This window comes from Erpetoichthys calabaricus, chromosome 3 (assembly GCF_900747795.2).
Source record: "Erpetoichthys calabaricus chromosome 3, fErpCal1.3, whole genome shotgun sequence".
In the NCBI taxonomy this organism is placed as follows: domain Eukaryota; kingdom Metazoa; phylum Chordata; class Cladistia; order Polypteriformes; family Polypteridae; genus Erpetoichthys; species Erpetoichthys calabaricus.
Genome location: NC_041396.2, coordinates 12594391 through 12622311, shown reverse-complemented (window position 1 = coordinate 12622311; position 27921 = coordinate 12594391). Strand labels below are relative to the sequence as shown.

Genomic DNA, 27921 nt, shown 5'->3' with positions numbered 1-27921 from the left:
CTTCTCAGAGTCTGTCACTGTAAAACATGTTCCTTAACTCTTTCAGGGCGGATGTTGACTTTTGTTGAAATTCAGTCATAGAGGACGGTAATCTGCTTGTAAACGGCCAGAAAACTCATCGTTACATTTCAGTTTGACTGTTTTAGGTAGAAGGAAGGTTAGCTTTGCTGTTGTCACCTTGATTCCTTGTATGTGCATGAGTAGCCTGCGGTGGGTTGACACCCTGCCCGGGACTGGTTCCTGCCTTGTGCCCTGTGTTGGCTGGGATTGGCTCCAGCAGACCCCCATGACCCTGTGTTCGGATTCAGCGGGTTGGAAAATGGATGGATGGATGCATGAGTAGCGAAGAGCAAACAACCTCTAAAATGGCATCGGCATCTGGCAGAAGACCAAAGTGAAGGCACAGAACAAAATACTCTGTGGACAACATTGTGCGTATTTTTCGCTGAATCGGGCTCCGACTTGGCAGACTGCAGTTTTAATGCAAGTGATCTGGAGACTGAGATCAAAAACGCAAGTGAGGGACCAGCATCGGCTAATCGGTCAGCTGATCGTGGTGCTGAACACATTTGTGTAGCTGATGCACCTACTGCAATGCTCACCCGGGAGGACCGCCACTTACAATGAAAAGAGGAACAAACCATTGTAAATGTCATGGCCCTCAGCGCTATGCTGCATGGAATAACAAAATATGGAGGAGTGCTGGAGAAGCATACTATTATTAACCTAAAACCTTTATCCAAGATGATTTCCAATATTTGAGATACAGTTAGTGACATTTCTTTTGTCATTCCAATTGAAGTGAAATGACTTGCTCATGTGGCACACTGGTGTCAGAAGTGGGATTTGCACTCCAAAGCCTTCACCACACTGCCTTCCCAATGATGATAGAAAAGGGGCTGATTTGAATCATACAAGGAGTGAGTGTGGCCAGGCATCGATGATTTTTTTTACCTATTTTTGTGATTTTTTTTAACCCTTTAAACTCAGTCCCTTTGTGTTGGACTCACCAGTGGGACCAAACAATAAAAAAATTCGGAAATAAGCGTCAGTAGGCTTTGCACCTCAGGAACCAAGTTGCCTGAACTATTCTATAACATCTCAGTCATTATTTACCACTCTGATACTGATCTTTCTGATTATAAAATAAGTAATTACGATAAGAATTGACAAATGGACTTCATAATTAATTGCAGAATTACGGTATTTCAGCGTTCCCTTAGAGTGCATCTTTCTCTTGCATGATTTGGCTCAAAATCAAACCAGCACATTGTCATATCATAAGAGGCTTAAGTTTCGAGTTTGGTGTTGTACCATTCAGCCATTTTGGCTCGAGGCCATACTCAAGAAACTGTGACACACAGACACACCCATCATCGAGATATTGATGTTTTTGGTATCAGGGGACTCTAAAATGTTGAGATCTGTCAAAAACCAGACATCAAAATTTCTGAGCAACCTAAAGCTTTCAGTCCTCCGCCCATAGATGATAGGTTATGGTGGGTGAGGGCACAAAGCAATAAATGGCATTAAATTATTTAGATTGTGACCACTGCCACTGGGGGTTGCGACGGCCCTTCAGAAATGCCCTCTTAAACAGTTTTCCAATGGAAAAGAAACACACGCTTTCAGTACCTCAGATCAGCGGCCGGGTTGCTGGCTTGCCGCACTAAGTGCTCCTCGCGCGGGGCTTCGAACATTTAAATCTTCAATCAGGGGTCCTGGAGGGCCGCAGTTTCCCAATTAGACCTCAGTCCTTGCTGATAATGAAACTTGGTGTTTAACTCTATGGCTTGTTAGCGCTTTCATTCATCAAAGACAAATTTAATTGCATTGTAGATCAGAGGTCCTCAATCACGGTCCTGGAGGGCTGCAGTGGCTGCAGGTTTTCCTTCCAACTGGTTTCCTAATTAGAACTCAGGTCCTTGCTGATAATGAAACTTAGTATTTAACTGTGTGCCTTGTTAGTGCTTTCATTCATCCAAGAGAAATTGTGATTGCGCTGTAGAGTGTTCTTTACCTGAGAGCATCATCCATGTATTTTGTGGAACAGAACAGAATTAAACTTGTAAACTTGTAAATTTATTAAAATTTTAAATACAGCTGCTAAAACTAAAATAGGCAATTTAACTAAAATTAAGCCCAAAAATGTATTGCTTTAGTAGTAAATAAATGGGCTCTAATTAAAAACCTGCAGCCACCGCGGCCCACCAGGACTGTAATTGAGGACCTCTGATCTGCCATGTAATTAAATTTGTCTTTGATGAATGAAAGTGCTAACACGCCATATACTTAAACACCAAGTTTCATTTTCAGCAAGGACTGAGGTCTAATTGGAAAACTGGCTGGAAAGAAAACCTGCAGCCACTGCCACCCTCCAGGACTGTGATTGAGGACGCCTGGTTTAAAAGATCGAGCCGTGGCCATCCCGAGGTCTCTCACTCTCCTGTCTCTCTTCTCCCAGACTCCCTCCACTCCAGCCCGCTAGATCCCCTTGATGAAGAAGACTGTGTGTTCTTTTGAGCAGGAGTCGGGCCTGGTGCATCACATTTATAATAATAATTCATTACATTTATATAGCGCTTTTCTCGGTACTCAAAGCACTATCCACACAGGGAGGAACCGGGAAGCAAACCCACAATCTTCCACAGTCTCCTTACTGCAAAGCAGCAGCACTACCACTGCGCCACCTGTGAGGACAGCTCTTCCCTCTGGTTCGCCTCTGTAAGAGACCTGTGTTTGTAACTGGCAAAACAGCAATTAAGTTTCTACTCCTTGAACTCTCCTGTGCAACTTTGTGACCCAAGCTTGACAATATAATTAAGGGGAATGGCATTTAGGACTGAAGTCAAGAAGCAGGAGAGTTGTGGTCATCATGGGTTATCATATTTATGCAGATGATACTCAACTCTGCTTCAAGGTTAAAAGTGAAACTTCATCAGAGATTTCTCAGCTCACAACTTGCCTCTGTGAAATGTAAACCTGAATGGAGAAGAACTCTTTCTTAAGTGAACTGAACTCCTGCAAATTGGCACTAAAGTGCCTCTTAAGAGAATGAGCTTTATCTCAGTCACTCTTGACGGTGATCTCATCAGACCTTCTTCTATCGCAAGGAAACTTCCCGTCATTTTTGATTTTTCCCTTTCTTACTCTGACCACATACCACCTTAAGAAATGTTCTTACTTCCACCTCTGTCGCATGTCCCGTGTTCGCTCATTCCTCTCCTTTTCTAATACTGAGACATTTGTCCCTGCTTTAATCACATCCCACATCGATTATTGTAACTCACTGTTGGCTGGTGACCCTTCTAATTTTATATCACAGCTCCAGTTGATTCAAAACTCTGCTGTAAGAGTCTTAACATGAACCAACAACAACAAGCACATAGAACCCATCCTGCTTCACCTCCACTGGCTTCCTGTGTCCTACAGGACTGAATATAAAATTCTCTTAATTACCTACAAAGCTTTAAATGGCCTCACACCGGACTACATCAGAGACCTTCTCCATCACTTTGCTCCTTCTCACTCACTAAAGTTCTCTGATTCTTGCCATCTTGTTGTGCCCCACACTAACCTGCACTCTGTGGGTGACAGCAGGCCCTTCATATGCATAGTGCCCAGACTTTGGAATGACCTCCCAAAATTAATGACATCAGCTGACTCCATTCATTCTTTCAAAACCAACTGAAAACTCTTCTGTTCAGGAAGGCGTCTAACTTCACCTGCCATTCGACCCCGTCTTTCAGTTCACCTCTCTGTCCAGGGGCCTCATGCATAACGCCATGCGTAGAATTCACAATAAAACATGGCGTACGGATAAAAGTTGAAATGAGCGTACACACAAAAAAATTCAGATGCACCAAACTGTGCGTAAGCCATCTCCAACTTTCGTTTGCTACATAAATCCCGGTCAGGGTGAAGAGTAACACTCGTGCATGTGCCTGCCGCCACTCCCCAACTCCTCCCAGAATTACGCCTACTTTGAATATGCAAATCAATATAAATATTCCCTTAAGTACAGCATTCTGTGAAAAAAGACAAATTTCAGCGAATGCCAAGTGGAGGTCATGAAAAATGTACTATTTGTTGGTTTAAGCAGTTGTATAACCAACAAAAGGAAGCTGATCGAAAGTTTAAAATCAGAAAGTCACACAGTGCCTGAAATAAAAAAGAAGTTGCCAGATATCAAAGTCGCCGTGAAAAGGTGAGTCATAGCCCACCATCTGAGTGTCATATGGAAGCTTATTAGGGTACAGAGAAAAGAAAAAAAAATAGGGACACAGTGAGAAAAAAAGGTCGAAATGTCAACTTTAATCTTGAAATTTCCACTTTAATCACGTAGTTTATTTTGTCATTAAAGTAGAACATCATAAACGTCATCTTAAAGTCTTTTGATTTATTAGTTTCTCAAATCCCATCGTAACTAAAGTAGCACATTATATGCTTTTGTATTCTATGTGTTCTTCTATGTACTCTATGTGAGTGAATCACTACATGCTTCTTATTAAATGGGCTTTCTCTTACGCCGACAGGACACAGAATCCATTACATTGGTGATATTATAGCTCTCTGAATAATTTAAATACTAAGACGTATACTTGATATTTTCATGATGAAATGAATTAAAGCATGTATTAATTAAACATAGGGCCATGGTGGCGCAGTGATAGTGATGAGCTGGTGCCTCGTCCAGAGATTGGTGCTGTCTCCCGCAAGATGCTTGCTGCGCTGTGTGCGACCCTTAAACGAAGTAATTTATTGCAGCAGTACTGTCTTTTTCAAACGTACTAACTTTCTCCAAGTACCCAATCGCCACACAATCAGCTCTTTAATAAAAGTCAGAACGTCGATTCTTCAAAACCTTTAAGGAACAATATAATTATTCCATCCATCTCTCCATCCAGGATCGCGCCAGTCCTAGCAAGCATAGAGTGCAAGGCAGGAACAATCCCTGAAAGGGATGCCGGATCATCGCTAGGGCTGTCCACTGAGTCCAGACATTTAATTAATAACAGTGTTCATTATTTAAATTAAGTTAAAATATATCTGTATAATGTAATTTATATATAGTTTACTGCATTTCACCTTAAAAATGATATGAAGAGCTTCAAGAAGATACTGCCTCAAAATTTAAATAGACTTAGAAGTATGCGCTCTCTTCTGTTGAACTGAATTGAATTCCTTTATTGTTATTGTATTGTTCAATGAGATTCAATATGGAAATCTTCCATAAACTTATTTTCCTATAAAATGGTAAAATAACAACAACAACAATAAATTACTTAAAAGTACAAACAGTTCTACCGGGAGCGCTCGATGGTCTGATTGAATGTATTTAGAGCTCTTGGGATGAAACTGCCTCGGAAACACAAGGTTCGTACAGGCAAGGCTCTGAAGCATTTGCCGAATGGGAGAAGTTCAAATAGACTGTGTGCATGGCTGAGGCAGTGTGTGCTAGATGCTGCACCCCAACAATGCTCTCCATTCTTGACACAATCTCCCATAGAGCTTTGTGATCAGCTGTTGTATAGCTGTGTGTGATTCCCCACTCAGATACAATGGTTTAAAATACTGGTGCACTGAGAGTAACAACACTAAAGCAGCTATGGTATTTGGAATAATTTAGCCATTTGGTGCACCTTTATAGGTTACAGGTTAATTACAATCAGATGCCTTAAACTAAAAAACGATATGCGGTTAATTTCAGTGTATTTGATAAAGCCACATCAGGGATGTGATTCCAATAAATAAAGGGAAACCACACAGGAACAGTAGCACTGCTTTGACAATGGGTGCCGCCAGTTTGCAAAACCGAGCGGAGAACTTGCGTATGTCAGGGATTGAGCTGGCATGAAAATGTAAATGGCTTTATGCCAATTTTAGTTTTTATACATCACAATGTGAGCGTGGAAACGTCCGTATACAACATTTTTGTGCGTACGCACCATTTATACATGAGGCCCCAGGTGATCAGGAGAATTTGTGTGTGTGTGTGTGTGTGTTATATCACAAATAATGTGATTTCTTCAGGTGTCTCCCCCCACCTCCCGATGCCACTATTAGTAAGCCAAATAGTTAGGGAAGTTGCACCCTTCCAGTGTTATTGATTCACTCAAACTCCATTGAACTTAGAATTTTACTCTGGTTTATTTGTTTATTTTATTTTTTTTCTTTTATTATGTTTAATGCTTTGTATATCCTGTATTTACCTGTTTAGCATTCTATGCTTCTTCTTCTTCTTCTTCTCCTTATTATTATTATGGTTGATCGCAGTTCATTTGAACACCAACTTGTAACTGAGGTAGATTGCAGCTCGTTTTTCGTATACGAGGGATGTTGAAAATATTTCTGCACTTTTATATTTTCGTTGGAAACGGTGAAAGTAGTAATTGGGCATTAAAAAGTGGGTATGACGCTGGGAAAATTGCATCGCAAACGAAGGTGACTTTGTAGAAAAATGATGTGATTTGTAAATAGAGTTAAAAAGAGTTAAATACAGTTAAAAAGAAAGTGTGGAAACGTCCCTCATATTATAGATCCATAAACCTCTATGAAACAAATCATAGTTAGGGTGTGGGTTAGGGTTAAGGTTAACACAATAAACCAATCATTCAGTTTTGTACTGTATGAAGAGTAATTCTTGAACCGAAGACGACAACTTTGTTTGAATAAATTCATGGACACTCACTGAGGCCAATCAATCTGTAAATACATGTGGAGAAGGTTCAAACTCCATTTAGAACCTGACTCTCTGAGGTAAGAATGGCACCCATGTGCTTCAGCTCAGTCTATGCTAAAATATTTAAATCTGCTCTGTCTCTCTAATTTAAACAGATCATTACAAACTTTCAATAATGTTTATATCAGCTTAGAGGCTTGATGGTGACTTTCCAAGGTGAATCCACGGCCGTGATCAGAAGATGAGCAGCGAAGTGAGGCAGCCATTCAACTTTCATAATTAATCAAAAATGTTTTGCATTTTAATCTTTTTCGTTCCTGAAACACTAATGGATACGGCATTTTGCAATTTGTGTGCAATCTCACAATGCGGATCAATTCTCAATAACACTTTTTACTTGAAAAATGAATATCATTTGGTAGGTTTTAAGGTTTCTTTCAACCTTGGGTACCCGTGGTACCCTTCACCTCCATTTTGAAGTGCAACATCAGGTTAGGTCCTTTTTTAAATCCTTCCTAAAATGACAAGGATGTGCTGTTTTGCAATTATGTGTACAATCTTATGACTTAGATCAAAATTTGATAACACATTTTGGGCCCTTAGGAGGGTAGTACAGGGGGAGACAGCTTACACAGGGCTTTACCTCCTCCCGGACACTAGATGGCAGCGAGTCCAGCCTCAGATTCCCACATGAATGCCCATAGGGAAAGCTGGTTATTGCAGTTACAGAAAACAGACCTGTTGTATCCTCTGGGGGCCACCAGGGGGAGCTGCAGGATTGGGGAGTCCCATATATCATGGGGTTTCTGCCTCACCCAGAAGCGTTGACAGACAGAAGATTGTGAGCACTTCTGGGGTGGCTAAAATAAAAGGGACTGCCTACCCACCATCATGGAGCCAGAGTTGGGAGGAGGTGGACTGAGGTCATGTGGAGGAGGCAGCGACCAAAAGTATTGTTGCTTTATTGTGCTTATTGTGTTGATTGCTTACACTTGCAGCTATGGTGGTGGGAAACGCTTGGTTCAAAGAGTTTACCACAAGTTAAATACTCTTTGGCTTTTAGCTTGTGTCGCAAGCCTACTTGTGTTGTGTGTTTGGGGAGCTGGAGCGCCCCCTGGTGTCCACAACTTTTATCTTGGCAAATGTACTGTAGCTTTTTTTTCACATCATAATCTCAGGACCACGGTACACTTTACCTCCTTTATAAAACACAAGAGCAGGCTATGGATTTCTTTTTAAATGCTTAACTTTAGAACACAGATTAATGTGGCAAAATGATGTACGCCATAACTGTGAAGAAATAACTGACTTAAAAATACCAAACGTATCTTTTAGGCTTAAAGCTCATCCAGTCAGGGAATTAAATAGTATAAAAAGGCTAACATTCGAATGGTTGGGCGTGAGCCACTGAAATCCCCCGCTGTGACCCACAGGCTCATAAATCAGAGGAATTTTTAAATGAAGAAATACATTTGAGTTCCCCTCATCAACATTAGTGCAGCATGTCCTCTTAAGTGGCCTGTGAGAAATTTCCCTATTAACACCGGGACGAAACGCTTTGCTAACATCCGTTGGCTGGCTGTGCTGCTTGACTCACTATTGATTGTTGTTTTCTTCTTTCTGTCCCTCTTTCCATTACCAAAATGAAATTTTCCACAGAGAGCAAAAGAAGTGCTTGAAATTTTGCCATTTTTTTTTATGTCCCCCGTTCACTCCCCATCGCACATTAAGAAGACTTGCAGTACCCCATCAAACGTTTACATACATCTACTGTTAGAAAGGTTATCTCTATATATAAAAGGCAAAGCCCTCACTGACTCCTCACTAATTCTCCCACTTTCCACACAGATGGGAAGCTGAAATTTTGCGTACTCATTCCTTGCAATGTACTTACAAAAGTTAGGTAAGTTTCATGCCCTATTGCAACACCCAAGGGGGTTGGGTGTACCTCCTAAACTGTATATATAGATAGTGGAAACACCTCCTCACTATTTCTGCGACTTCCAATACAATATACGTAGGAAGCCCAAATTTCCCATGCTCATCCTTTACACTGTAATTATAAACGTTAAGTATTTTTCATTTCGGGATGTTTCCCATAACAAACTTTCAAAAATAACGTCTTCTTTTTGGCAGTTCTCACCATTATGCCGTAAGGAACTTTTGAACCTGACCTCTCCTTTTGGCCGTTTCATTCCTTATTTCCGTTTATTTCACATCAGGGCCGTCCCCCGTCCTTTTTCCGCGCACCTACCACGTGGTTTGGCTCCCTGCCTACATACATTAACGACATCCTACGCTCATGTGCCTCCTCACTCGCTTCCTTACTTTCCTCAGCTGTTCGTCGTGCTCACTGCTCCCTTCTTCTTTACTCCACCGCTTCAATTCTGTTATTGTTGGCCTTGCTTCACGTCTTCCTGCTGGTGACTCCTTTTCATTTAGTTTCTTCACACTCTTAATCCTCCGGGCATGCTTCCGCATTCTCTACTTTTGAAGGTCGGTGCACCAATTATGTTACTGAGAAACTTACAACCACCAAAAGTTTGTAATGGCACCAGGCTTCCGATCATATCGCTGCACAAGAACCTCATTGAGGCAACTGTCTTTACTGGAACTGCCTCAGGGGAGACTATATTTATTCCTCGCATCCAATGTTTCCTTTTCTTTAACACACAACTTCTCCGCTGTGAAGCGCGGATGTTTTGCTAGTTCTTTATATTTAACAACAACAATATCTATATACAGTGAACCCTCGTTTATCACGGTTAATCCGTTCCAGACTCTAAGTAGGATTCTTAATTTATAAATCGAATATTTTCGCAGTTAGAGTATAGAAAACCTGTTTACGACCTTCTAAATACGTTTTTTAACATTATTAGTAGTGCTGGGCGGTATACCGGTTCATACAGAAAACCGTTTTTTATTTTTTTTATGATATGGATTTTTCTTATACTGCAACAACGGTTTAAATTGCCTAAACGACGTTCGCAACGTGGCGCAGCAGGAAACTGTTCAAGTGGGGACCTTTTTCACTGCTACACCGCTAAACACAGATTTGTTGCACTAGGGCTCTTTTTTACTGCTACACCACCAAATAGTGGGCGGTAGCATAGGTATATGGAGGACTATTTCAGACAAAATTAAATAAATAAATAAATGCGCAAATAAATTAAAGTTCTGTGAAATGTGAAAAATGGACAGAGAGCATTCCGAAACTGAAGCCGACGATAAAGTTGAACGTGAACAACAGAAGAACTTTTGCCGAAAAAAAGGAGTCACGTCCATCGCCTGGAGATACTTTAGTTTTAAAAGGTCAGATGTATAAATACTGTTTCTATACTACTGGATAATACTGCAAGCCAAGTTGTACTTGTTTTTGTACTTGCTAGTGTATGTTTTGCTTGAATTCATCCTGCAATGTGCTGGCGACTCGTTCAGAGATGGGCGCAACTCTGAATGGATGGCATAATTAAACATGTATAACGAAGATATTTAGGACTAATTTTTTTTTGTTTCTTTTTTCCCAGGGCTGAATATTTTTCCAAAAACTAACTTTTTTTAAAAAAAGAACACAAAGCAATTGAAATCAACAAAAAATATTTACTTTTGACAAATGTTACTGTCTTGCATGTTGTATGAGCCTGCATACTCTATGATTTCACATACATGTTACACAGCAAAGTCCTGCCAAGTCTGATTTCTCTCAAAGCATCCAATTTCAGTCATTGCCACGTTGCACTGCTTACAATATGTGTTGCTTTGGTGCCTACTTTTCAATTGTCTGTTGCTGCACTTTCTCACATATACTGTATTGTTAGTGTGTACTGTAGAGAGACAAGTCACCTGTTTGCCATCATGCCATGCCACTGCCACCAAGTTTTCCGCCCGCATGAAAACCGTATTGTCACCTCTTTTCATCTTCAGCCTGTCTGGCTTCAACTGTGAAGCCATGTTTCTCCTGTTCACCCTCACTGTGCCACAAGCTCCAATTCCCCTGCTCTGTAGCTCCATGAACAATTCTGGGCATGTATAAAAATTGTCCAAATGTACACAACATGACCCAAATGTTCATAGCCCTGAAGCAGCTCCAGCACAACCTGACTTGTCAAGGGACAGTTCTCTCTTTGAAAGAAATACTTTCCTGTATATGTAATTACTTTCAGGCAGAAACCAGTGTTTGCTTCTGCCAGTACAAAATCCATTATGCCATACTTTGTGGGTTTGTCTGGCATATATTTGCAGAAGAAAAGGCGTCCCTTTTATTTTATCATATATTCATGTACAGACAAATCACAGCCAGGCTGATAAAATTGTTTCTATGTTGGTTCCACAATGTCAAGCAGGGGCTGAACTTTATGCATGACGTTGTAGCCTGGCTCACCCCATGGGATTTGCTTCTGGTTATCACAGAAGTGAATAAAACTTTGCAGCATCACGTACCTATGATCACACTGCATAAACTATCCAAAGTCACCAGGGGACAAAGCATGTTTGGACCAATGCTCCCTGAAGTTATATCACCAGTTCTGTCCCATCTCTATTTGTAATGCCACAGCGCCCTTCACCTCGTCTTTTGTTGTGGGTTTCCACTTTGAAAAATGAGAATGCGATGCAAGTGCAGCACGTGATTCAAAAAATTTCTCTGCCTACCTGTTTGTCTTGTCTGACAGTAGCTGAAAAGCAGCATCAGGAGAGAGCAGCCTGAAGTACAGCAGCTGGTGATCTGTCGTGTCCAACAGCAAGCCGTGCCGTCTTGTGAAGTCCGGTAGCCAGTTCGGCTCCCACGGATCAATGTCTGTGTATTCCTCCCACGCGAACCTTGCCGTATACCATACCATACCATACCAATTTTATTTGTTAAGCGCTTAAAAACACAGCATTACAAATGACCGAAGCGCTGTATGTACATCGGCTGCGCAAATGCGCTCAGCTGGCAGCAAATCAGCTGGTGCGGCATCGGCTGGTGTCCGATCAGCTGATGCCGGCTTCTCACTCTCTTGTTCGATCTCCTGATCACTGTCAATAAAATCCGATTCTGAAAAATCAGAGTCCGACTCCGCGATAATGTGCAAAACATTGTCTGCTGAGTGTTTTCTTTTCTGCACTCGCTTCGTTCCCTTGTGACATGTCGATGCCATCTTGCCATTGTGTACATTTCGCAACTCACGCACACGCAAGGATTAGTTGCCGAGTCAACGAGTCTAGCATTCCTCCAAGCACAGAGGGAATGCCTGCAACGTGACAGTGAGATTTGTCGCCATTAACAGCTGATTGTCGCCCTCTATCCCTGGATGTCGGCTTTTGTCTCAACCCCTCCTGTCGACAAAAGTCAACATCCGCCCTAAAAGAGCTACAATCAAAGAACATTCCATACAAGCAAATCAAAATTTTACAAAACTAGTTTCAAATCCTATTCTACTCCTTCGTTTGCTCCTCAAGACGAGTGTTATGTCCTTCCTCCCAACTCTGACTCCCTGACTGAATGGAGGTAGCCACTTTTTATGCCAGACCCAGGAGCGCTTCCAGACAGTCTCCAAATGTAAGGACAACCCCCCACTTGCAGCTCCCCCCCCTTGGTGGGACTCAGAGAAGTGAGCAGCACTGTCCACTGGGACTACAACTTCCAGCATGCCCTACATGTGCAATAAAGGATATATATATATATATATATAGTATATATATATAGAGAGAGAGAGGTTAGGACCACGCGCTGATACAGCACATTGCCGCACCCACCACACAACAAACCAACTCAGGATCCACATTAGGAACCGAGTGCAGCCATGCAACGGGTGACACCTCAGCACCACACTAGTTCAGATGGAGTGGAGAGGATATACCGGCCTAGAAATGATGCCACCCAGTGTGTTGGAGGAGCATACAGTCTTGGGAGGTTTGTCTCCTTCCGTCCATCCTGGCATCTCTGCCAGGTAAGGGGATTCATCCTGCCAGTGTGTCCCAGTCATCCATCAAAATATACACTTTTTTCTCTCCATTCTTTACACATGTTTGTAAAATTCAACTAGACCGTGTAAAGATGATTTATTCTTTTGTTGTGATCAGCATTCAGCTTGTCACCCCACTAGACCTGAATTGATTTTCTTCAGTTTTTACTTCAGTGGAAACAAAAAGGCTTGAAAATACCAGCAGGCACAAACATTGATATTCCTAGTTGGACAAAAGATAATCAATGAACGCGTCAGTAAAAATCCAAGCAAATAGCAGTTAGGCAAATTTGTGTAAATCCGGGACTTGGACTCAATTTGTCTACTGCCAGAATCCCTCTTGGATATTTCAAGCAAACCACTTTTCCCATTCTATATTTCTATGGGCCCAAATATTCCAGTTCAGGTTAGGGTGACCGAGATGTCCCCAGGGTGATGAGACACGTGTGTAAAGCGGGTTGGCAACTCTAAAATCGGCCCCGTGTGCATTTGTGCATAAATTTACATCTCCAAGGTTGGTTCCTGCCTTGAACCCAAGACTCCAGCTCCTGTAACTACAGTGCATCCGGAAAGTATTCACAGTGCATCACCTTTTCCACATTTTGTTACGTTAAAGCCTTATTCCAAAATGGATTAAATTCATTTTTTTTCCTCAGAACTTTGCACACAACACCCCATAATGACACCATGAAAAAAGTTTACTTGAGGTTTTTGGAAATTTATTAAAAATAAAAAAACTGAGAAATCCCATTTCCATAAGTATTCACAGCCTTTGCTCAATACTTTGTCGATGCACCTTTGGCAGCAATTACAGCCTCAAGTCTTTTTGAATATGATGCCACAAGCTTGGCACACCTATCCTTGGCCAGTTTCGCCCATTCCTCTTTGCAGCACCTCTCAACCTCCATCAGGTTGGATGGGAAGCGTCGGTGCACAGCCATTTTAAGATCTCTCCAGAGATGTTCAATCAGATTCAAGTCTGGACTCTGGCTGGGCCACTCAAGGACATTCACAGAGTTGTCCTGAAGCCACTCCTTTGATATCTTGGCTGTGTGCTTAAGGTCGTTGTCCTGCTGAAAGATGAACTGTCACCCCAGTCTAAGGTCAAGAGCGCTCTGGAGCAGGTTTTCATCCAGGAGGTCTCTGTACATTGCTGCAGTCATCTTTCCCTTTATCCTGACTAGTCTCCCAGTCCCTGCCGCTGAAAAACATCCCCACAGCATGATGCTGCCACCACCATGCTTCACTGTAGGGATGGTGCCAGGTTTCCTCCAAACGTGATGCCTGGCATTCACACCAAAGAGTTCAATGTTTGTCTCATCAGACCAGAGAATTTTCTTTCTGATGGTCTGACAGTCCTTCAGGTGCCTTTTGGCAAACTCCAGGCGGGCTACCATGTGCCTTTTACTAAGGAGTGGCTTCCATCTGGCCACTCTACCATACAGGCCTGATTGGTGGATTGCTGCAGAGATGGTTGCAGAGGACCAGAGGACCTCTGGAGCTCTGACAGAGTGACCATCGGGTTCTTGGTCACCTCCCTGACTAAGGCCCTTCTCCCCCGATCGCTCAGTTTAGATGGCCGGCCAGCTCTAGGAAGAGTCCTGGTGGTTTTAAACTTCGTCCACTTATGGATGATGGAGGCCACTGTGTTCATTGGGACCTTCAAAGCAGCAGAAATTTTTCTGTAACCTTCCCCAGATTTGTGCCTTGAGACAATCCTGTCTTGGAGGTCTACAGACAATTCCTTTGACTTCATGCTTGGTTTGTGCTCTGACATGAACTGTCAACTGTGGGACCTTCTATAGACAGGTGTGTGCCTTTCCAAATCATGTCCAGTCAACTGAATTTACCACAGGTGGACTCCAATTAATCTGCAGAAACATCTCAAGGATAATCCGGGGAAACAGGATGCACCTGAGCTCAATTTTGAGCTTCACGGCAAAGGCTGTGAATACTTATGTACATGTGCTTTCTCAGTTTTTTTATTTTTAATAAATTTGCAAAAACCTCAAGTAAACTTTTTTCACGTTGTCATTATGGGGTGTTGTGTGTAGAATTCTGAGGAAATAAATGAATTTAATCCATTTTGGAATAAGGCTGTAACATAACAAAATGTGGAAAAAGTGATGCGCTGGGAATACTTTCCGGATGCACTGTATGACCTGCATTAATCCAGGTTTATAATATACTGGAGATTCAGAAAGTATTGAGACCCCTCCACTTTCTGCCCACTTTATTGTGCCATTTTTGCCAGTCAATCTATGCTTAATACCAAAATGTCTGAGACGAGGGATAGAAAGCTGACTGATCTGCTAAGCACTCCGTGGCATCACGTACTGTAAAAGGTGCCATATAACTTGCGTCTTAATATCGAAATCACTTTGACAACACTTGTTACAAAGGGTGCAAATAATCATGAAGTATTGAGGCCCCCTCACTTTCTGCACACTTTATTGTGTTGCACATTTCAAATCGAAAAATTGAAAAATTTCATGCTATAACTGCTGCCAAAGGGGCTTCAATGAAGCACTGAATACGGCGTCTGAATACTTATAAAAAGGTAATATATATTGCAAACCTCTCTGAAAACATGTTTTGGATTTGTCATTATGGGTTATGGAGAGCAGATTAATGAGCCGATATGGCAAATTTATCCATAAGTGTCTCTGTCTCTGTGTGTCCTTCCAATTGCTAGGTCTTGTTTCAGCAGATGGCGCATCACAAACCTTCACAATAATAAAAAGCTCTGCATTTGTCATTCCAACTGATGGCGCATCACAAACATTAGTGGTAATGCATTTGCATTACAAAATACATTCCAATAGATGATTCACTGCAGATGTCAATGCTGAGGTCTACATTGATTTCAACCTGTCATAGATGGATAGCACAGCTAGTGTCACATAAATAAACGTGCAAAACAAAATAGACTGAAAAAGCTTGGAAATGCTTACTCAACAAAACCTCATTAAAAAGCATGAAAAACAACAAGCAAACACTCAAGTGTGAATGGGCCCTAAAAGGTCAGCGTTGTGCATTTTATGATTTGCCCAAGTTTGTGGGTACCACCCCAAAACCTAACATTACTTACATGGCATTATCATCAGTTACTGGTTACAATCCTTCATTATTGTTTCTGATCTCATCCTTTGTGCTTGCATGTTTGGTTTCTGTGCTGTTTGGTTGTCCAAGGGAATGACAGGCTGATACACGGATCAGTTTTGGGGTGCCAACCCGGCCGTCCCCATTTACTTAGAGGTTTAAACAAAATAATGTTGATGGTGCAAAACTGAAACACAGAACACTGCCACCAAAATAACGTGGCTATCTTAAACAATACTGCTTCAAATGTCATCAGGTGAAATTGGAGCTCCTTTGCTCTGGTTGCTTGAGTAAGAAGTGAAGCCTCACACTTTTATGGCCCTGGGACTGGATGGAGTGGAGTTAGTTGCACTCCCTGGGTGGCTTCTCTGCACTGGGGAGGAAGAAGAAGACATGACACCTAGTAGCAGCGCCTCCTCTCAGTCCGGGGTGGTATAGCATAGCTGGGAAGAACTCTGTGGTTGACCCTCTGACGCCCACGTGTGACAGGTCTTGTGGTGATCCTTTATTCCCTTTATATTCTTTATTGAGTAGACTTAATAAAAATGCCTTACATCCCATATGCTTCCCACTGTGAATAAGAGATAGAAACCAGCATTAAGAGTTGAGAAACCGTCCCCGTATAGTGTACAGTACTCAGGCAAAAATTCAGCGCTGCAGTACCAGTCACAAGCACAACAAAAGTCACACTGGAGACAGAGAACAGTTGCCCAGGGGAAGAATTTATGTGATGGGACTGGAAATGTAACAGCTGTAGGGGAAATGAGACTGATGGACCGGGAGTCGGATAATGGTGACGTCATCAGTTGGAGCTGGGAGTGAAGACATCAGTGGGGAGTCAGAAATGTCGTCATCATGGGTGAACAGCAGGTTGATGCGGAAGTATAAGGTTGTTGTTTTCTTCGGCATGTCGGGATATGGTTTATCGGGTCTCGGGTCTCCTTGTTTCCTGGTGAGGAAAAGAGAAAGGCATTAATGTGCTGTGCAGTAATCCCGTCTTTTGCTTTTCCACACTCTGTCGAGCCTGTAGGCTGCCCCCTACTCGCTCGTGTGACACCAGTCTGTGGTCAGATACAGCCATATGAAAAAGTTTAGAACCCCCTCTTAATTCTTTGGATTTTTGTTTCTCATTGGCTGAGCTTTCAAAGTAGCAACTTCCTTTTAATATCTGACATGCCTTATGGAAACAGTAGTAGTTCAGCAGTGACATTAAGTTTATTGGATTCACAGAAAATATGCAATATTTTCATAATCATAATAAAATTAGACAGGTGCATAAATGTGGGCACCCCAACAGAGATATGACATCAATACTTAGTTGAGCCTCCTTTTGTAAATCTAACAGCCTCTAGACGCTGTCCTTCTATAGCCTGTGATGAGTGTCTGGATTCTGGATGGAGGTATTGTTGACTATTCTTCATACAAAATTTCTCCAGTTCAGTTCAATTTGATGGACAGCCTACTTCAAATCATCCCATAGATTTTCGATGATATTCAAGTCAGGGGACTGTGACGGCCATTCCAGAACATTGTACTTCTCCCTCTGCATGAATGCCTTTGTAGATTTCCAACTGTGTTTTGGGTCATTGTCTTGTTGGAATATCCAACCCCTGCGTAACTTCAACTTTGTGACTGATGCTTGAACATTATCCTGAAGAATTTGTTGATATTGTGTTGAATTCATGCGCCCCTCGACTTTAACAAGGGCCACAGTCCCTGAACTAGCCACACAGTCCACAGCATGATGGAACCTCCACCCAATTTGACAGTAGGTAGCAGGTGTTTTTCTTGGAATGTAGTGTTCTTCTTCCGCCATGCAAAGCGCTTCTTGTTCTGACGAAATAACTCAATTTTTTTTCTCATCAGTCCAAAGCACTTTGTTCCAGAATTAATCTGGCTTGTCTAAATGAGCATTGGCATACAACAAGCGACTCTGTTTGTGGCGAGAGGGCAGAAAGGGCGTCTTTCTCATCACCCTGCCATACAGATGTTCTTTGTGCAAATTGCTCTGAATTATAGAACGATGCACAGATACACCATCTGCAGCAAGATGTTCTTGCAGGTCTTTGCAGGTGATCTGTGGGTTGTCTGTAACCATTCTCACAATCCTGCTCATATGCCGCTCCTGTATTTTTCTTGGCCTGCCAGACCTGCTGGGTTTAACAGCAACTGTGCCTGTGGCCTTCCATTTCCTGATTCCATTCCTTACAGTTGAAATTGACAGTTTAAACCTCTGAGATGGCTTTTTGTAGCCTTCCCCTAAACCAGGAGACTGAACAATCTTTGTTTTCAGATCTTTGGAGAGTTGCTTTGAGGATCCTATGCTGTCACTCTTCAAAGGAGAGTCAAAGGGAAGGAAGCACAACTTGCAGTTGACCACCTTAAATACCTTTATATCTCATGATGGGACACAAATGTCTATGAAGTTCAAGGCTTAACAAGCTCATCCAACCAAGTAATCAGCATTGAGCAGTGACAGGCATTCAAATCAGCACAATGACAAGGGGACCCACATTTGTGCACAGCCAATTTTTCACATTTGATTTAATTTCATACAACTAAATATTGCGTCACTAAAAATCTTTGTTCGGAAAACACCGCAGTACTCAGATGTTCCTAGGAAATGAAAGACAGACTACTGTTATCTTTTTTGTTGAAAGGAGAGTCAATTATTATGCAGGCTGAGAGGGGTTCACAAGCTTTTTCATATGACTGTATACTACTTCAGTACAGCGCTTCCTCTCCCGTTCACTTCTTTAGCCCTATAACTTCAAGCATTTAGATAAGAGTGAACGAACAGGCAGGGGAGAGAGCTACACTTGTAACTATGAATTATAGGTAATACATTCTATTATAACTAGTGCCATACAAGCAAATACAATGTATCTTTGCAAACCAAGTCCATATAAACTGATAACGCTGGATATTTAATTTCAGATGGCGCAATAACTTATAGTTGCATTTGATTCTTCCCGGTCAGCTCATCATCTGCGCAGGCCCAGGCAGCCTGCTTTCGTCAGGATATCATCTGGTCAGGATGCAACATGGCAGACAGAAAGAGAGAGAAAGAGATAGAGAGAGAACAGGCCTTTTCAAACCCCTTTCTTTATTGTCCCTGTGTAGCTCCTGACACACACACACACACACACCATCCTGCACCATCCACCAGTGGAATAACTCAGACACAGCCCCCCAAACACCTCAAGTCATTTAGTTTCTGGTCAGCATCCTTTAAACAAGAAACCAAGAAAGGGAATACAAATCATTGAGCAATAAAACTTGCCCTCTCTGTCACAGGAGGCCAGCCATTCAGTCATAAAATCCATCATCCCTGAAGTTTTGGGGGTAGAAAAAAACTGGTTTGTCCATTTTCCTTGCTGTTTAAACATTATAACAAGCAAAATGTTAATTCTATAAATAAAGACATACAAAAAATTTATGAACCTATGTGCAACATATCACTCCATCACATATTAAATTAAAAGAAACCACACCTAACGTATAATATAACATTGTGGGCTGGCAAGTCTTAACACTGACATGACAAGCATCCATTACTCTATTAATCATCTCGTTGTAGCAAGAGCGGCATTTGGGGGTGGCAAGTAGGGTGACTGCCCAAGGCCCCGCACCTAAGGGGGCCACGCTTTGGAGGTCCGCGTGTCCCATTCGAGCGGATTTGTCAAGTTATATTCTGCAGTTATATATATATATATTTGAGATGCTTCTAAGACGAACCCTTTTAAAATTCCTCCTCAAGGTCAAATTCCATACTTGTACATTTTTGAAATAATTCCATACTCCACCATCATCATTCGAAAAGGGTCCCCAGTATAATACAATACAGTGCAATTTATTTTTGTATAGCCTAAAATTACACAAAAAGTGTCTCAATGGGCTTTAACAGGCCCTGCCTCTTGACAGCTCCCCAGCCTTGACTCTCTAAGAAGACTCTCAGAATAAACCTTATATGGAAAAAAATGGAAGGAACCTCAGGAAAGGCAATTCAAAGAGAGACCCCTTTCCAGGTAGGCTTGGCATGCAGTGGGTGTCAAAAAGAAGGGGGTCAATACAATAAAATAAAAAACACAGAACAGAACACAAGTAATCCTCAATACAGTATAAAAATAAAAATATTACAAGTACGGAGCAGAATTTAACAGTAGATAATATCCCATAATATGATTTGGATTTGTTTAGAGTCCTGGAGACCTCGGCCATCAAACTGCCTCCCCTATTGGCCATTCCATAGCTGAGACAGTGCTGGGCTAGCCAATCCGATGAAAGTATTCTCTACTTGACTATTCCTGCGATCCTCCATCAGTGATGACTTTACCTTAGGCAGGCAAAACAACTTGGCAGGTGGGCCGTGGCACCAAGTGCCACATTTGAGTACCGAGAAGAGAAACAGAATAGGTGAGGGTTAGTAACAAATTATAACTATCATGTTACTTATGTTTTAGTGCTAATGACTAACAACAGAGACGCAGTCTGTACAGTTAATCAGCAGCTCTAGTCAGGGTGTGCTAAACTGAAGTAGTGAGTCTTCAGCCGGGATTTGAGAGCTGAGACCGAAGGGGCGTCTCTTATAGTAGCAGGCAGACCACTCCACAGTTTAGGGCCCTGTAACTAAAAGCTCAACCTCCCACTGTTATTTTATTAATTCTTGGAATCATAAGCAGAGTGGCATCTTGAGATCTTAATGTGCGCTCTGGTTTGTAAGTCATGATAAGTTCAGACAAGTAGGCTGGACCTCGGCCATTTGATGCTTTATATGTTAAATGGAGGATTTTGAAAAAATGCCCTAAACTTAACCGGGAGCCAGTGTAATGACTCTAGAACTGGAGTTATGTGTTCGTATTTTCTTGTTCTTGTAATAATTCTTGCAGCAGCATTTTGGATTAACTGGAGGCTGAATAAAAAACAATTTGAACATCCAGTGAACACTGCATTGCAGTAGTCAATCCTACTAGAAATTAATGCATGAATTAATTTCTCAGAATCCTGTTTATTTAGAAAGCATCTTAATTTCCCAACATTTTTAAGATGGAAGAAACAGGATTTGGACAACTTTGTAATGTGCACTATAAATGACATACTAGAGTCAAAGAGAACTCCTAGATTGCGGGCTGATTCCGTAAAATTAATGGCGATTCCAACTGAGTTAAATGATGAGAAAATTTGTTGTGATCAGCGTCATTCCCTCCAATAATTAACATCTCTGATTTATCGGGATTTGAAAGCTGAGACCGAAGGGGCATCTCTTATAGTAGTAGGCAGACCACTCCACAGTTTAGGGGCCCTGTAACTAAAAGCTATTATTTTATTAATTATTGGAATCATAAGCAGACCGGCATCTTAAGATCTTAATGTGCGCTCTGGTTTGTAAGTCGTGATAAGTTCAGAGAAGTAAGCAGGACCTCAGCCATTTAATGGTTTATATGTTAGAAGGAGGATTTTGAAATCTGCCCTAAACTTAACCGGGAACCAGTGTAAGTATTTAAGAACTGGAGTTATGTGTTTGTACTTTCTTGTTCTTGTAATAATTCTTGCAGCAGCATTTTGGATTAACTGGAGGCTGTATAAAGAACAATTTGAACATCCAGTGAAAACCGCATTGCAGTAGTCAATCCTACTAGAAGAAAAACAGATAATCACTTCCTAAAATAGGTATAGCCCATTAGTCACTGGTTTGGCTTCTGTTTTGACTGATGGCTTGTCGCTTATGACTCATTTGTGTCAGGAGAGCCAACCATCGTTTCTTAGTCGAGTCTTTGGTTCAGTTTGCTACAGTAGGCCTAGTTGAATCAGTGCAGGAAGTATTTAGTGTAGTGGGTATTAAAACTGCACAGCAACGTTTTATTACTGGTTTAGCTGTATCGCTGTCAACGCCATGAGTTAGAAGAGATCATGGCGCACTTTTTAAAAAGAGTATATGGTTATATTTTGATAAAGTCCGCGTGTTATCTTGCAAAAATTTAGCTGAATACTGTAATGAGAAAATCCAATGTATGTTAACATCATTTTTAAGTTTATACTGTCCACACAAACCGGTAAAAATGTTTGACATAACCGGCCCCGCGTGGGGTTGGTCAGCCCCAAGGACCCGCACACCCCTCTGCGTTGTACTAATCAGAAAATATTAATTCACTTGAAAAAGTCCAAATGTGAAGTTAATGTTAGTTGTACACTGTTATTTGCATAATTTCCCTTGGGAGAGTAATCCTTGATAAATCTTGACTGCTCTTTAAATTAAATTGAATTGAAAACATGAAGTTAAACCAGCTGAATACCCAGAGGCAGACCTTTGCTGCACTGAGCGTATATCCTTTGGTGCTGTGGTATAGTTGGCAAGACTGCAGTTACAGGCGAGTTTAATTACTATGTCATGTAATGTCACAAAGCTTTTGAACATTCCTGTTGTTTTTTTTACTGTAGAGGTGTGACAAACTGAGGGCCTACAGACTTGGTGGGGTTAGCCACTTGGAGTGGTCAGTGCATCGAGCTGGCAAACTAAGTTCATGTACTGTGGCCGGGTGCAGGAATGACAACTCCATGCGATAAGAAAATTTGGGCACCAACCGGGTTGTCCCATTTATTATCTGAAGACACTAAAAATCAAAACAAAAAGGTAACGATCTTTGGCACGTAATGCTTCCTCTTATGTGGCAATTAAAGAAAATAGACTTCAGGCTTGATTAGCCAAGGTCACTAAAATAGACGAACTCCATACGATGGGTTGCTTGTGCCAATAATGATGTCTCCTTTCAGGAGGCCTGGGTTTTTCTGACAGCTGAACCAGAAGGGGGCAGGGTCAGTTGCCCTCACTGGGCAGCTCCTTGGCATTGTGGGGAAAGAAGGAGATAACAGTGTTAGCAATCGCGCCCTACCTCCTCCCAGTGGGTTCTTACATACCTCAACTTAGTCTCTGCCAACAGGCATGCGTGACAGTACTTACAAACAGGATGGGAACAGCTGCCTACTGGATGAGCAACAGTAAACTTGCCAGAAGCACCGTGCCTGTTTTACATACTAATTGAAATAAATTTTCTTTTGAAACTCCTTCAATGTTTGAAGGTGTCCAGGATGGGAAGAATCTGTAACCACACTTAATTTGTGCCTGTGATTTTAAAAAGTCTGCACTCAGGTGCCTCCAAATGTGCTCTAGTATCCCACTTCTCTCTCTCTCTCTTTACATATACACATATACATGTACTATACTTTCCGGTGTTGCCTTATGACGTCCCTTTCCAACCATCCCTGATGACATCACTTCCGGCACTACCTTATGACGTCACTTCCGGTCACTACAGATGACGGCATTTCCTCATTATCATTTTCGGCCAACATTTTCTACATAAACACTTTTGAACCAAATGTTATTGTCTTGTTTGAAAAATTTTGATTCATTTTTGACCATTTTTTTCCATCTTTATCCATCTGACAATATATGGGGTCATTCCCCAACTCTTTTTGAGCTTCCAAGATTTGTTATTTTATCACAATATACACATATATATTGTCACAATAACAGTCCAAATACATTGAAAAAGGTTTGGGGCAGCCACCCATATATTGTGCCCTGGCTGCAAATGGGTAATTTTGTTGAGATGTTCACAGGTTTAAGTCCAAAACAGAACTGATTTGAGTGTGAGAATATGGCGGCTTTATAGGCCGGGACAGGAAGTGACGTCATCAGGACCGGAAACGGAAGTGATGTCGTTGGGACCAGAAGATGCCTCATCAGTAGTTCCGAGACCAGAAGTGACGTCATCAATAGCGCCAGTGCCAGAAGTGATATCATCAATGGCGCCAGGACACAGCAGGATTTCCTGTGGATGGTCTGCAGAGGATTGAGAGAGAAAGTCAGTGTAGCTCACCACCCCCTGCTCAGGCATGGTACTACTATTATTCAAGCCCTTTAGCTTCCTCCCAATCTCACGTGTGTGACTGTATAAATAAATATATATATATATATATATATATTCATAGCATTCGTAGTCTGAATCATGATCTGATTGTATGGGTGGCTACCTACCAGATAAATACATGTGGTTGGTCTGCCAGTAGGCAAACATCCGCCACAGGCCCTCTCAGTTGCGAGACGCAGATTATAGAATATTACATAGTTTACTGTCAAATAATGCAAAGAGTACCCAACATGTGTTTTCGCCCTTATTTGGCCTCATCAGGCATACACACTCCACTGCATCCCCTCGTGGGGATCGAACCTTGGGGGTTATCATCAGAGGTGAAGCCCCTTTACTTTGCGCCACGGCGTGTAGTTCGTTTGTTTGACAGCTTGCAGATCGGGTAATTATATTCATAGCATTCGTAGTCTGAATCACGATCTCATTGTATGGGTGGTTACCTATGCCTGATAAGCCCAAATAAGGGCGAAATAAGAGTTGCGTACTCTTTGCATTGTTTGACAGTAAACTATGTAACATATATATATATATATATATATATATATACAGTATATATATATATACAGTGTATCCGGAAAGTATTCACAGCGCATCACTTTTTCCACATTTTCGTATGTTACGGCCTTATTCCAAAATGGATTAAATTCATTTTTTTCCTCAGAATTCTACACACAACACCCCATAATGACAACGTGAAAAAAGTTTACCTGAGGTTTTTGCAAATTTATTAAAAATAAAAAAATTGAGAAAGCACATGTCCATAAGTATTCACAGCCTTTGCTATGAAGCTTGAAATTGAGCTGAGGTGCATCCTGTTTCCCCTGATCATCCTTGAGATGTTTCTGCAGCTTCATTGGAGTCCACCTGTGGTAAATTCAGTTGACTGGACATGATTTGAAAAGGCACACACCTGTCTATAGAAGGTCCCACAGCTGACAGTTCATGTCAGAGCACAAACCAAGCATGAAGTCAAAGGAATTGTCTGTAGACCTCCGAGACAGGATTGTCTCGAGGCACATATCTGGGGAAGGTTACAGAAAAATTTCTGCTACTTTGAAGGTCCCAATGAGCACAGTGGCCTCCATCATCCGTAAGTGGAGGAAGTTCGAAACCACCAGGACTCTTCCTAGAGCTGGCCGGCCATCTAAACTGAGCGATCGGGGGAGAAGGGCCTTAGTCAGGGAGGTGACCAAGAACCCGATGGTCACTCTGTCAGAGCTCCAGAGGTCCTCTGTGGAGAGAGGAGAATCTTCCAGAAGGACAACCATCTCTGCAGCAATCCACCAATCAGGCCTGTATGGCAGAGTGGCCAGACGGAAGCCACTCCTTAGTAAAAGGCACATGGCAGCCCGCCTGGAGTTTGCCAAAAGGCACCTGAAGGACTCTCAGACCATGAGAAAGAAAATTCTCTGCTCTGATGAAACAAAGATTGAACTCTTTGGTGTGAATTCCCGGCACCATCCCTATAGTAAAGCATGGTGGTGGAAACATCATGTTGTGGGGATGTTTTTCAGCAGCAGGAACTGGGAGTCTAGTCAGGATAAAGGGGAAGATGACTGCAGCAATGTACAGAGACATCCTGGATGAAAACCTGCTCCAGAGCGCTCTTGACCACAGACTGGGGCAACGGTTCATCTTTCAGCAGGACAACGACCCTAAGCACACAGCCAAGATATCAAAGGAGTGGCTTCAGGACAACTCTATGAATGTCCTTGAGTGGCCCAGCCAGAGCCCAGACTTGAATCCAATTGAACATCTTTTTTCACGTTGTCATTATGGGGTGTTGTGTGTAGAATTCTGAGGAAAAAAATGAATTTAATCCATTTTGGAATAAGGATGTAACATAATAAAATGTGGAAAAAGTGATGCGCTGTGAATACTTTCCGGATGCACTGTATATATATATATATTGTAAAATAAAGAGACAAAACTACACATAAAGGTTTGGGGTTTTTCCGGCCCCGTATACTGTACAGAAATGCAAAACAATTATACAGTCCAGAGTACGTTTGATTGCCACTACTGAACAACAAGATGGCGTGATGGGGGAACATTTATAGGGCGGACCAGAAATAAATAGAGGAATGTTGGGTAATGAGCTGTGGTGCATTCTGGGATCCTGACGTCATCAGAGGGGAGGATGATGCGGAAGTGGAGGAACGGGAGTCGGCTCAGGGTGTCGGCGTTTCCTTCTTTCTGGGAAAATAGAGAGAGAAATGTTAGTTGCCTGTCCATCCCGTATCGCTTTCGGTTTTCGCGCTACTTCCTGGGTCGTTCTGCGACTCCCCATGCGCGCATGCGTGACTATATATATATATATATATATATATATATATATATACCCTGTTTACTGGGAAAGTATAGAAACTGAAAATAATAGGCACTTGATAGCACAATGTTATAACACAGTTAATCTTTAGCCATTGACTTCAAATTGATTGGTCCTGGAGAGCAGTCCAGTCACAGAGTAGGAGCTCCATAATGTAGGTAACTCACCTCCTGAATTAGACACAATCTTCCTGGACCACCATGCTTTTATAGCACCTGAACCAGAAGCAGCAGGGTCAGTTGTCCTCATTGGGCTTTTTCTCTGAGCTGTGAGTGATAAATGACATAAGAGAGTCAGTGACTGCGCTCCCTGGTGTCACGGGGTGGCAGTGCTTACCTCAGACGAGTCCAGAAGGTGACTCTTGGACGCACATGTTTGACTGTATTTATAGGAGAGAAGAATGAGTGTTTTTGTGACTTGCAAAGCCTTTGTGACAGTTTGCAAACCTTTCTAAAAAATATATTATCACTTTGTCATTATGGGTAATTAAGTGCAGACTGATGGGCAAAAATGACAAATTTCAAATGAAATCCACACCACAACAGAGTGTGCAGAAAGTAAAGAGGTCTGAATACTTTCTTAACCCTCTACATATCACTCTGTGCCACCAGTAACTGAAACCCACCTCTGTCTCCCACTACCATTGACTTTGTCTTGTTCTTTTTCCCTAACAGATCGACCCCGGTCCCCTGTCAATGTGACTGTCACTCAGCTGAAAGCCGACTCTGCCACGGTGTCATGGGACATACCTGAGGGGGATGTCATTATCGGCTACGCTATCTCACAACAGGTAAGCTCGTGTGTGATGAGGCATGTTGCAGATGTGTGGCCATGCGCAATTTTTATTAAATGAAGACGGTGTGTCTGGGGTCTGGGCGGGTGCAGGAGCTCATGGAAATTTACATGAGCTGCTCTAGAGTGATGACGGGAAATCGTGTGGAAATACATTCATCGGTAGACACGCATGGTTCAGTCAGTTTCCTCATTAATGCTCGGTGGTCCTTTATTGCAACATCTGTGCCCACGTCACCCATAAAAGGAGCCTGGGCAGGGACTGGTGCAAGAATATGGAAGAAAGACAGACAGAGACTGGACGTTAAAGTGATAAAAAGAAAAGTGAAGGTAAAGGTGGAAGTTGAAAAGGGTCAGTGCTGAAGGGAGATCAAGAAAGTGGTTGGGAAAGTCACCCCAAGGGAGATGGGAGAAGAATGTTGGTACATGACCTGAAGTGCTGAGCATCAGTTGGGACGAAGCTGAGACCATTAAACAAAGACATTTCGGAGAACACTGTAGCATGGAAGGATCTAAGGCTAAGACTTAAGATTTATTCTTTGACTTTTTGACTTCCATTAAAGATATTGCTATTACCCCACATTGATTTATTTATTACATTAGACATTTGAGTACTTTGTTTTATCTAAATCAAAGCACTAAGCACTTTGTTACACATTATTCTTGCTTGTTGTGTGTCCTCGTTGTCCACCTTATTCTCGGTTATGACTATCGGCGGTTCTGGGTGCAAGGAATGTGGCACAGACTGTCACACCTTTTGAATTTCCATGGGTTTTAGGAACTACTAAGGGCATTGTGACTCCATTTTTGTTGTGGTTCTCTGCAGCAGGTGTCTGGCTGATTTTAGCCCCAGAAGAAGATTTTAACTTTGAGATTATCTCACTGAGATGAAAGAAGAAGAGTCGTGGAATTGATAGATTAGATTAGACAAATGGTTTGTCTTGGTAGAGTATTATATTCACTACTTTCCCCTTTTGTATTATTAATTTGTCACCTTTGTCAGAATGCCTCAAATTTCACAGACATACCACTGTTTATAAGGTATTGTACCATATAACTTCTCCCCACTTTCCCTTCGACAACTATAACCTCAGGAAATTAGGTACAGTATAGTAAAAGACAAGCAGGAGTTAAGTTACA

The 27921-nt window shown here is 41.9% G+C and overlaps 1 protein-coding gene across 1 annotated transcript in view; it reads left to right on the top strand.

The window, feature by feature from the left end:
• The window catches only part of fndc4a (fibronectin type III domain containing 4a), a 175780-nt gene that overhangs the window by 55146 nt on the left and 92713 nt on the right, over positions 1-27921 (top strand). The window contains exon 2 of the mRNA XM_028796380.2: positions 26664-26779. Coding sequence (XP_028652213.1) covers positions 26664-26779 — 116 coding nt within the window. The remainder of the gene's footprint in view (positions 1-26663; positions 26780-27921) is intronic.